Below are 10,855 nucleotides of genomic sequence, written 5' to 3'. Positions count from 1 at the left end.
TCTAGGCACCTTAGGCTGCCTAAAAAAACTTTCTGATCAATGGTGCTCGTGTGAATGTGGGTGCCCCTGTTAAACTCAATAAGTTGGAAATAAAGCGTCCGTGCGTGCCCTAGTGAAAATGGGTGCTTCGGCTAAATATTAGGCACCCTTAACATGAGCCGAGTGGTGACTTTGTAATTGTATTAGTTTTGACAAAAGAAGACCCTAACAATTAGTAAGTTTAGATGTAATATGAGAGCATTTTTGGAATTAAAGAATTTGGTGTGGACAACTTTGTACTGTCTTCACTCATTATAATAGCAAAGACATACATATTGGGAAATATTCTAACTTTCAACCTAAGATGAGATATACTTGAACAGAAAAAACAAGCAATAATCAAGAAAATCAATCACAACATAGGGTTTACATGGTAAATCATAAATCAGGAAAAAAAAATCACAGAGCCACACCGATCCCACTATGCTCAAAGATCAAAGAGAAAATTACAATTGTTTCTCCCACAAAACGACTACTATAAATACCCCTAATGAATTAGGGTTACCAACCTACTAACAGAAAAGAGTAGGGTTTACAACCATAACAATACAGTTAAGTTGAAGAAAATTACAATTCTCTCGATCCATGTACTTGTATTCTAGTAACATCAATCGAGCTTTAGATAAGCGCGTCCTACATAATAATCCTCAATTCAAAAAATGAATTCATCTTCTTCAAAATTGATCCGAATAAGTTTTTTATACTACAAAGTAAATCAAATGATTACTGTTCTGAAAACACATTGATACAGTTGATCTGAATGTGCTTGAGGTAGGTAGTCAATCAACACAACTAATAACAAAATACAACTGATAGTGAAAACAACATTCAAGAAGTTCAACAAATGGTGACTAACAAACCAAAACCAATACGAATACATATACATTGTCTCCTAAGATGAATTCAAGTACCTAAGACGTATCATGATGTCTTTGAGGATGATGATTCAGCATCTACCTTAGTGTCACTCTCATGGCGCAGACTGCTTTCTCTTCTATAAACAACCTTGGCACCCTGAGAATTAGAAGAAAACAATTTAAGCTTCATTTAGCACAAATAGTCCATTAGATTTAAATCTCTTGCTTGTAATAAATGTTTTGCCAATCAATGCAAACAAGCATTTATTATGTAAAAGACCAACATATCCCTATATTTTTTTCTAAACAACAAATTGGGTAGGGGTATTATTGGAAAAAAATGTGTTGAAGAATGATGATGTCCCTATGAGGTCTGTGTTTCTAGTGAATGTCCCTTTTTTCATGGGATCAAATAAGAAGACAGGAATTATTTCTAGAAAGCTGGTAAAACAGTAGAAGCAGAAACAAAGTTGACGTCATCGACCTATCAATCTTTTTTATACATGGAAAGCATACAAAACTGTTTTGCGGATTTTACTTGGTCGACAATGTCCCAGCCTATTTGCCAAGAAAATTATGTCTAATGTGTCAGATAGACCATAGTTAAAAATCAAAACTCAATTCAAGCTACACTACATTCGGTGTTCAAGCTGAGTTAAAACCTGGTCTCAAGTTCAGACTTACTTGCATGGCTACATCCATGCCAAGAAACAGGTCAAGTCTAAAGAGCCCAACTCGTAGGTTTCTTAATCTTAACATGTCCCAACTTCTGGACAAGTTGGTCCAACCAAGAAAAAAAAAGAACTTGAGAATAGCTGGTTATCTGTTTTGTTGGGGGAAGAGGAGGTTGTAAATGACAAATGGGCAGAGGAATCCTTGGTTGGTATGATACATGGTATTGAACTCATACCATTGACATGGGTTCCTAGGCAGAAACTGTATTGTCTCTTGAATATCATCAGACTTCTCTATGGCCGTATGGAAGCACATAAACATTCTTGGAAATGGAAGACCATGAGATGAGCACATCAAGGGTTTGGAGCTCTAAAAAAGGCGGGTTGGGATGTCTCTAGTTGAAGAGAGGTGTGTCTTATATTGATTTTTCTTTTTTAAAGCCTAAGATCAAATATGTGAAGATCCCCATCTTTTCCCATGCTTAATCAATTTGGTCAGAAATCCATCATTTCTCAAATTTGAGCTGACTTCTCTACGATTCCTTTGGAAAAAGAGGATAGTATAAACTAAACAAATTAATGGTTTGGGGATCCATGAAAAGGGGGTTGGGATGTCTTTGGCTAGAGAAAATAAAATTGAAGTCAACCTAAGCTTAAATGTATCGAGCTCTCTGTCTTTTCCTCTGCTTAACCAATTTTGGTCAGAAACTGCATTTGTCTGAATTCTTTATGAAAGCCTCGACACTCCCTAGGAGATAGAAGATACTGTGAAATTGACAAATTAAGGATTTGGGCTCCATAAAAGGGTCTTTTCCTTGCTTAATCAATTCGGTTTGAATCTCATTGTTTATAAGAATTCAAATGACAGATAAGCCACCTTTTAAGCAAAATAAAAATAAAAGCGTCTCTCTTTAAGATCATTACTAAAAAGAATCCTATAGGGTATCTTTAGAATATCACAAAGAAATGACGGAGAACCATGCACACAAAAGATTGAAACCAACTTACTTGAAAGATTTTTCCAAGCTTTTTCAATGCTTGGGCTCGTAGCTTGATCACATCCTTCGAAACACTAGTATCTTTGAGAACCTGAAGAATGAGCATAAAAACATCTATCATTAATTTCCTTGGTATGTAAGTATGTAAGTAATGGCTTTGAAAGATTGTAATGCCAGACACATGAAAAGCTGGGAAAGATTTGAGTTTTCTCAGCGGCCATTTGTCATAATTTTGTTTCCGACCATCCAAAAGGACGTTATAGATGCCTGAGGATTGTGGACCCATCATTGACAGATCACACATAATATTAAAAAAAAAAATGTAGTTCTCTCATAGCAGTAAAAGAAATAACCAAATCTCACCGCTTGGCAGACATGTGAAAGAGTCGACTCGATGTCAACAACATTGATCTTCCAAAGAGAATTAACCATTACATCTTTCTTTTCTTCAATGAGCTTTAGCAAGTTCTGTTCTTTGTTCTCACCACGTTCTAACTGCTTCAGTCCTTCCTCAGATATTTGCATTAAAGACACAGCTCCTAAATGATCCAAAAGGTGAAAATGTTTGTTGGATTAAATTACAAACTGAATTTAAAAAAAACCAAAACTCCATTTCTCATCCAACGAAGCTCCCCAGTTGTGAAAGCAATCTCACCTGCAGCTGCTGTTACTTGTGATTTTACAAGGTGACCTTTGTCTCGAACCCATTCCGCTAGGAATGGCACACCCATAAACAGTATGTTCTTCCCAAGTTCTCTTGCAGCTTGCCTCGTATAAATATAACCAATGGTGTGTAGCATGGCCTCACCAAAAGCTAAAATTCGCAGCAAACATAGTTTTATAAGAAGCCCAATTAGAGGTAGGAAAAGAGAGTATGAACCCTAGTTTCTTCCCCATCTTAAAAGTTAAAATATATATAAGGCAAGTACAAATCAATTTCTAGAATTTCTGATCCCATAACTACTCAAATTAATAGTTCCCTTAACTGAATCAGATTAAAAAAGAAGAAAAACATTTATTTATCATAATATAATATTAATGAAGTTAAAAATTGAACTTCTACACTTTCTTGCTATAAAGTATCTTGAAGAGAAGAAGTTGTAACGAAGTTCAAGGTAAGGTTTGCAGAGAATGGTTTTATTGAGAATTCTTGGATGAATATTACATGAACCCTATTAGGGTATTTATAGAGATTACATCAACCAAGAAATTAGAAACTAACCTACTATAGATATACTAATTATCTATAATTCCTAATTTAGAATATCTTAATAGATATTACTAAATATTTTATTCTCAATCACTACCTCAACCTTCATTTTATTATGAGATACATTGACAATGATACAATGTATCTCATGCATCATAATATGATGCAACTCTTGCATCCTCCCGCAATTGCATGGTCTTTTAAAGAAAGAGCATGCTGTTGGTTTCTTTGAATGAATGCTCTCGATTTCATCAATTGAAGTGCTATTAGATCGCCCAAAAATCCAATCCTACTTGTTGGTGGTCTCCTCCTGTCTGTAAAATCCATCACTATCGCATCCCGCTCATTTTTTTAGTCTGTCAGAGCCGGTGGCTTATGAGACCAGTTCCGTCATGATCTCTCCCAAGAGCATACAAAGAAGGATGCAATTTAAATAAAATAACTCTCGTTGGAGAGATTTTAGATAAGAAAAAAGAAATGAGATTGTAAGAGATGAATGTTTCGATATAGGAGATTCATAGAGATATAAAAGGAGGTTTGATTTTTATTAATAGAACTAGAACAATAGTAAAGGGGAAAAAAAAAGATTTAGGTCCGACGATGGCGTCACTGCCAACGATGACGTCAAGATGGCGGTGACGCCATCGCTGAAGAACAGGCTCACCAAGATCAATGTGCTCAATGGAGCTTGAGCTCTGATACCATGTAGAAGATCTGAGTTTATTGAGAATTCTTGGATGAATATTACAAAAGCCCCAATAGGGTATGTATAGACATTACATCAACCAAAATATATGAAAACTACCTAATATAAATATTCTAGAATATCCTAATTGATATATTCTAAATATCAATATATATTCTAGAATATCCTCCATCACAACCTTCCATTTGTGATGAGATACACTACCATGATACAGTGTATCCTATGCATCTAATTCTCTAACATCCCCCCGCAATTGCATGGTCCTTAAAAGAAGAAACATGCAATTGGTTTTGTTGAATAATTGCTTGATCTCATTAACGGATATGTTAATTGATCGTCGAATTGTCAATCGTGCTTGCTGGTGGTCATCATCTGTCTATGTAGTCCATCACTGTTGCATCCCGCTCTTTTTAGACCAAATCTTTCATGATCTCTCCCAAATACATAAAAAGTAGGATTGTGCGATTTAAATGAAAGAACTCTCGTTGGAGAGATTTTAGATAGAAAAAAAAAAAAAAAAAAAAAATTGTGTAACATGAATGTGTGAAATTGGGAGATTTGTAAAGATATAGGAGTTGTGATTTTTATTAGAAAAACAAAAAACCTAAAATAATAGCAAAGAAAAAAATAAAAGATATCTAAGTCCGGTGATGGGGCAATAATGTCGGTAGTGCCATTGCCGAAGAAAGACACACCAAGATCGAGCTCTCAAGAGAGCTTAGGCTCTGATACCATGTAGAGAATGATTTTACTGAGAATTCTTGGATGAATATTACACGAACCCTATTAGGGTATTTATAGAGATTACATCAACCAAGATATTAGAAACTAACGTAATATAGATATATTAATTATCTATAATTCCTAATTTAGAATATTTTAATAGATATTACTAAAAAAATTATTCTCAATCACCACCTCAACCTTCCTTCTATTATGAGATACATTGACAATGATACAATGTATCTCATGCATCATAACATGATGCATCTCTTACAAGGTTTCCCTCTTTTGTTTAATACCCACTAAATTAACTCTACGCTTTCCTAGATCAATAAAAAAATAACATAAAAAATATTTCCATTTTTTTCTAAAAACTTTTTCATTAATTGTCTCAAGAGATGATCTTCTAGGCATGAAAAACTATTTGTTCCCAGATACATCGTGGTAGTTAATTATAATGGGACCAATTCTTTGGCCATGATTTTTTTTTTTTTTTAATTCTTTTATCTTTTAGTTAGTAAAAGCTCTCAAGTGGAAAAATACTAGAAATATTAAGAAAAAGGACGATTTACCAGCTTGTGAAAGACGACAGGCTTCTGAGTTAGCCCACTTTACAAAATCATCTTTTCGACCTTCAACAAATGGTTGAAGGCGATCTATCAAATGTTTTACAAGCTTTTCTTCTCTCTCCTTCTGTATCTCCTGTGCTTCAAAAAGAGTTGACAGTTACCTAAAACGAAAGGCGGTGGTTAATCATTTTTGAGAACAATAGTAGATGACTGATACCCTCATCTTCTCTTGAACTTTTTGCTTCCGGACTTCTGAGACCTGTGAGTCTTCCTCAGTTTCCACAGTTGCCAAAGAAGCCAAGCCAAGCTGCCCGACATAGTCTTCGAAGAACTCACTCCCAAAAAGCATCCCAAAGAGTGCAGCAGGATCCATCATTGAATCCCTGATATTGGGAAATAAGCTAATTCATAAATATTAACTCTTGCTTCTCATTGCATATAAACTAATAAAAGACAGATATTCCTAGACACTTTTACACAATCAGCCCAAAGACGAGAAAAGGATATCATACTTGTTGTTAGGACACCCTAAAGTGAGTTGTGTTGACTTACTGGGATAAACCTTCTTTTCCATGCTGGTCATAGGCTTCACGCTTTGCAGGATCACTTAGAACTTGATAAGCCTCCCCAAGTATCTTTTTGTATATATAACATAAATAAGCAAGATAACAGTATATAGTAGTGCACCAACTAATAAATGTAAACTTGTGAACAATTTGATGTCTTCGGGAAATTCAAAAAGGCAATTTTATTGGTTCAATATCTGCTAAAATTACAAAAGCTTCTTAATTCAGAGCTGGAAGAGAATGGCATAATAGTTACTCCAGCTTATGACCAAATAACACCTGAATAGGACTCTCTATTTTGTAAAATGAACTGATTGATATAAAAATTAAACGAAGACACCACCTGAAAATTTTGGGCAGCTTTGGGATCTCCAGGATTTTTATCTGGGTGCACCACCCTTGCCTATAAAAGACACAAAGAAAAAACAACATAATCAGAAGACTTCAAAATCATCCTACATTAGTTATTTTTATTTTTTTCTAATTTAGCTATTATTCCTGTTTCCAGGGATAGCAATAATGAAAATGTTCTTTCGAAAGGTAGAGATGTATTAACTAAGAGGTAAAAATACTGTTCTCCTATGCTGGGAATAACGATTGTGAGCAAGAAAACTATGGATAAAGGGGTTTCCCACTGCTGTTTCTAGTGTGAAAACAGGGTTCAAGTAAGATAACAAGTTTTCTTATGCTTTGGCTTTGGTCCTCGGTTTCACAAAAAACAGTAATTGGAACAATAAGAGGAAACAACTAAGATTGAAGAATGCTCGTTAACCAACAATTATTTTCTCTATAATTTAGTAGTTTATCTAAAAAATATTTAACAAATCTAAAAAGAAAGGGATAAAGTTCTCAGCATTACATGTTCTTCATTTCAAGTTTATAACAAGCAAAAGTTTACAATTGATTATAAGAAATCTATTGGGCCAAACAAATAAGCTAAACCTTATTACACCAAATAATTAGGACCCAAGGAATCTCTGAAACCATCCTATCTTAAAGATAAACGCATTGGAGTTTGGTTGAGAGAGGGATAAAATGGTTTAGCTAATTTGTTGGTAGCTTGGAGTATTAGAAGCAAGATTATTGCTTTCAAATTGGCTGTTTTTGCATTAGTTGCTGAGGTTGATAACTTACTTTGATGTAGTAAGCCTTCTTGATCTCAGCTGGAGATGCATTCACACTCACACCCAAGATCTCATAATACTCAGTATCCTTCACCATGACAACAAATCAAGCTAGGAAAGTGAAATTCCCACAGTCAGATTGTAAATTAATCACCAGAGAAAGAAAAAGAAAAAAAAAATAATTTAACAAAAAATAAAATAGAAGTAAAATCCAATGGAAACTGCAAAGAAACCCCAAAATTCTGAAGTTCACTATCAGCAATATCATTATTGTCATTGATTATCTATGCCTTTAATCCCAAATATTGAGGTGAGGAACATGGAATTTTATTTCACCAAAACTAGAAACAAATTTAATAACCCCCTTAAAATACATTCAAATTGTTGCTACAGCAACCATTTGATCTATTGAACCCAACACTCCAGACATGCAAATCAGGTAAAAATTCAGTCAATTTTGGAACTTTAGAAGAAACCCATATCAAACAGACAATAAATTAATAAAAATAAATAAAATAAAATAAAAAAACCAAACAAATAAGCAATCACGATTCATGAACATTGATAGATGTTTAGAATAAAGTTGAAGAGCAGTTTAGTAACAAGGGAAAGACAAGAACCCTACATTCTAAACTTACAAAGGAACAAAGATGGTCTAAACTGTTAATGTGAAAAACATTCAAATAAAAAATTGGAGATATTAGAGAGTGGGAAGAGTGACATACACAGATAAGAGGATCCAGAAGCTAGATCTCTCTGTAAATCCCTTACAAAAACAAAAATAAAAGTAAAAGATGATCTCTAACTCTTAATAAGAGAGTTTCTGTGTAGATGGAAATTTTTTTATGGATTTCCCAAAAAGATGTAAGGAAACTCTATATTTTTTCGAGTGCACTGTTTCACCGGTTCGCACATAACAACTGTACCTTATCAAAACTAAAATTAAAATAGGAGGCGAGTTTGCCAACTTGGCCGGCAACTCATGGGGTGGTTCGATGTCGTTAAAAGTGGTGGTAGTACGTAGTAGTACACTGGATTCCTTTTAACATTGGCCCACCGTAGTTGATCTTTCAATCAACTCATGGGGTGTTTTTTTTTTTCTTTTTCACTTCACCCTATAGTCATTGGTGTCTCGTCTTTGAGTTGAGTCAATATTTCAATTTTAATGACCCATATTATTTTTTGAAAAGTTCCCAAATAATTATCGAATTTTTCATAAATACAATAAATTTTAATTAAGTGTTGACAAATCACTTTGTAAGTGTGTACAAAATTTCCTTATGCTTTCAACACTTGCAATACCTTTGGTATTTCACGATCATGCCCGATAATTATTCGAAAATTTTCTTGTGATTTTATCCACTTCAACCCTCACATATAAAGACAAAATAGGATTTTTGAAAAGGTAGAAAATGATATAATTTTAGATTAAAAAGTAAAAATACTTCTACAAGGTTTAAGGTAACGTTTAAGATAGGGGTGCAACTTACTTGATCTGATTCAAATCGATAGCTTTGGATTAATTTGGAATAAGTTGCGGTTCAATTTTGAATTTGAAAAATGGAGAACGGATCAATTATTTAGTTTAAGTCTCAATTCAAGACTTATATAGAACCAAGCCAAACTGAAACTTATATAATACATAAATAAACATATTCATATATATTATGGATTATTTTAGGCGTTAGGATATAGATTAACGACTTCTTTATGCATAAATTAATTATTTTTTAATGAATAGATTAATAATTTATTATACAAAATCTAATATTTATTATTTTATTAAAAATATGTCGTTTCCAACTAAATTTATAGGATATTCACATCCCATGGATCTGAATCGAATCAAACCGACTTTAATTTGGTTTGGGTTGATTTGATTCTATTGGCATTTCGGTTTGATTTTGATTCTCATACAGTGGAATCAACCTATGATGGCTTGATTTGATATAACCAAAGCGAATTGCACCCTTATTTTAAGTGCTTGAGGATAAGGGATAACAGTCAAAGGGTTTATACTTTCTGGTGGTTGAAGATCAAGGCAATTAAAGTCATTTAGCATTACTTCATAAGAGAAGACCGCAGTCAATTGCAGATATCATAACTAACTCATCATTCATAAAAGAGACGTGACAATCTGACTCCCCACGTGGCATACTCAAAATACTCTCCTGACGTGGCATGTGCCATAACCATAGATATTTTGCCTCGGAATACACAACAGAACATCCCCGTGGGGAGTGAAAATCATTACTCTTCACAAACTCACTAACGATGCCATCCACAGTCACAGTTTCAAAACTTGTTTTGACATCTCGTTACGTCCATGAACTGGATCAAGGTGTCTCAAAGGAGTCGTCCAATTTATTTGAATCGCCTCCTTAAACATAAAAAAAAGATCTACTTACTCTTGAGAAACACCAGGGTTGAGATGACTTGTCTACCCATCTTGCAGGTGGACGAACCAAGACGAATTGGATGAGATTTAAAACCATCTCCACAGGTTGGCAGTTGCGAGTGTAGGACCTCTCTTTCTCTCTCTATCATCAGCATGCCCCATGCCCAAATAATCAAAATGGGTAAGGAAGAAAATAACCCTCTCTCTAAGCAAGAAACTCACCTTCTCCACCCTCTCCATATCTGCAAATCTCACCTAAACCCGCCAAATTTCAAGTCTCTCCCAAACCCAAATTCATATTTCTGTAACACCAAGATCAGAGCCTACGCATTAAGCACCGATCCAAGCCAAGCTCTCCTCCATTTCCTCTCAGTGCAACAGCAAGATCATGCCCCTAAACCAAACAACTTCACCTACCCTTTCCTTCTCAAAGCTTGTGGCCGCTTGAGAAGGAACCATTAAGGAAAACAACTTCACGCACTCACCTACAAGACCGCCCTCCAATCCAATCGGTTCATCCAAAAATTACCTTATCAACATGTACTTCTCTTGCGGAGAATCAAACAGTGAGACTCGGGGGTATTCGACATAAGACTGGATGAGAGGACAATAACAGCCATTTTGTCTGCTTGCAGAAATGCAGGTTGGGTTAGGGAGGGTGATTCTTATTATTTCAACAAAATGGAAAGAAAAATAATAATTATGAAATAACACCCACAATTCAACTATAGATGCATGGTCGATCTACTTGCTCGAGCTGGGCATTTAACAATGCAGAAAAGTTCATTAAAAGGATGCCCATTGAACCTGATGCAGTTCTATGGCGAAACCCTGATCTGGGCATGTAAGGTTCATGGAGATACTAAAAGAAGCGAGTGTCTGATGAACCACCAAAAGCTTCTACAGATGGATTCTAGTCATAGTAGGAGTTACATTTTTTTTCTTAAATTTATATATGCCTCAGCTGGGAAATGGTGTGAGAAAGCAAAGA

At 34.8% G+C, this 10,855-nt stretch overlaps 1 protein-coding gene across 2 annotated transcripts; it reads right to left on the bottom strand.

The window, feature by feature from the left end:
* Positions 1-366: 366 nt before the first annotated feature.
* On the bottom strand, positions 367-8,386 carry LOC147407396 (DNAJ heat shock N-terminal domain-containing protein). Of its 2 annotated transcripts, XR_015176782.1 has the most exons (11): positions 8,192-8,386; positions 7,477-7,577; positions 6,686-6,745; positions 6,329-6,411; positions 5,994-6,159; positions 5,780-5,909; positions 3,224-3,382; positions 2,932-3,107; positions 2,579-2,659; positions 863-1,053; positions 367-552 (listed from the first exon to the last, which is right to left on the bottom strand). XR_015176782.1 is itself a non-coding variant. In XM_086435943.1 (10 exons), exons 2-10 carry the CDS (start codon positions 7,561-7,563, stop codon positions 961-963), a joined length of 1,035 nt encoding a protein of 344 aa, XP_086292069.1. In that variant the 5' UTR covers positions 7,564-7,577; positions 8,192-8,386; the 3' UTR covers positions 691-960. The 2 variants fall into 2 exon arrangements, 1 of the variants encoding a protein (XP_086292069.1); XM_086435943.1 differs by lacking the exon at positions 367-552 and having other exon boundaries at positions 691-1,053.
* Positions 8,387-10,855: the final 2,469 nt, after the last annotated feature.

The sequence above is a fragment of the Akebia trifoliata genome, chromosome 3, assembly GCF_017979445.1.
Source record: "Akebia trifoliata isolate Shusen 1 chromosome 3, ASM1797944v1, whole genome shotgun sequence".
Lineage (NCBI taxonomy): Eukaryota > Viridiplantae > Streptophyta > Magnoliopsida > Ranunculales > Lardizabalaceae > Akebia > Akebia trifoliata.
The sequence above is the reverse complement of the archived record's forward strand: the minus strand, read 5'-3'. Positions and strand labels throughout refer to the sequence as shown.

Bases quoted from the DNA above. Each gene is read 5' to 3' on its own strand.
- LOC147407396 (XM_086435943.1), bottom strand. From the start codon at position 7,563: ATGGTGAAGGATACTGAGTATTATGAGATCTTGGGTGTGAGTGTGAAT. The intron at 6,412-6,685 runs GTGGTGTCTTCG...ATATACAAAAAG, and splicing joins AAGCTGCCCAAAATTTTCAG to ATACTTGGGGAGGCTTATCA. The intron at 3,108-3,223 runs GTGAGATTGCTT...TGGATCATTTAG, and splicing joins ACAAGTAACAGCAGCTGCAG to GAGCTGTGTCTTTAATGCAA.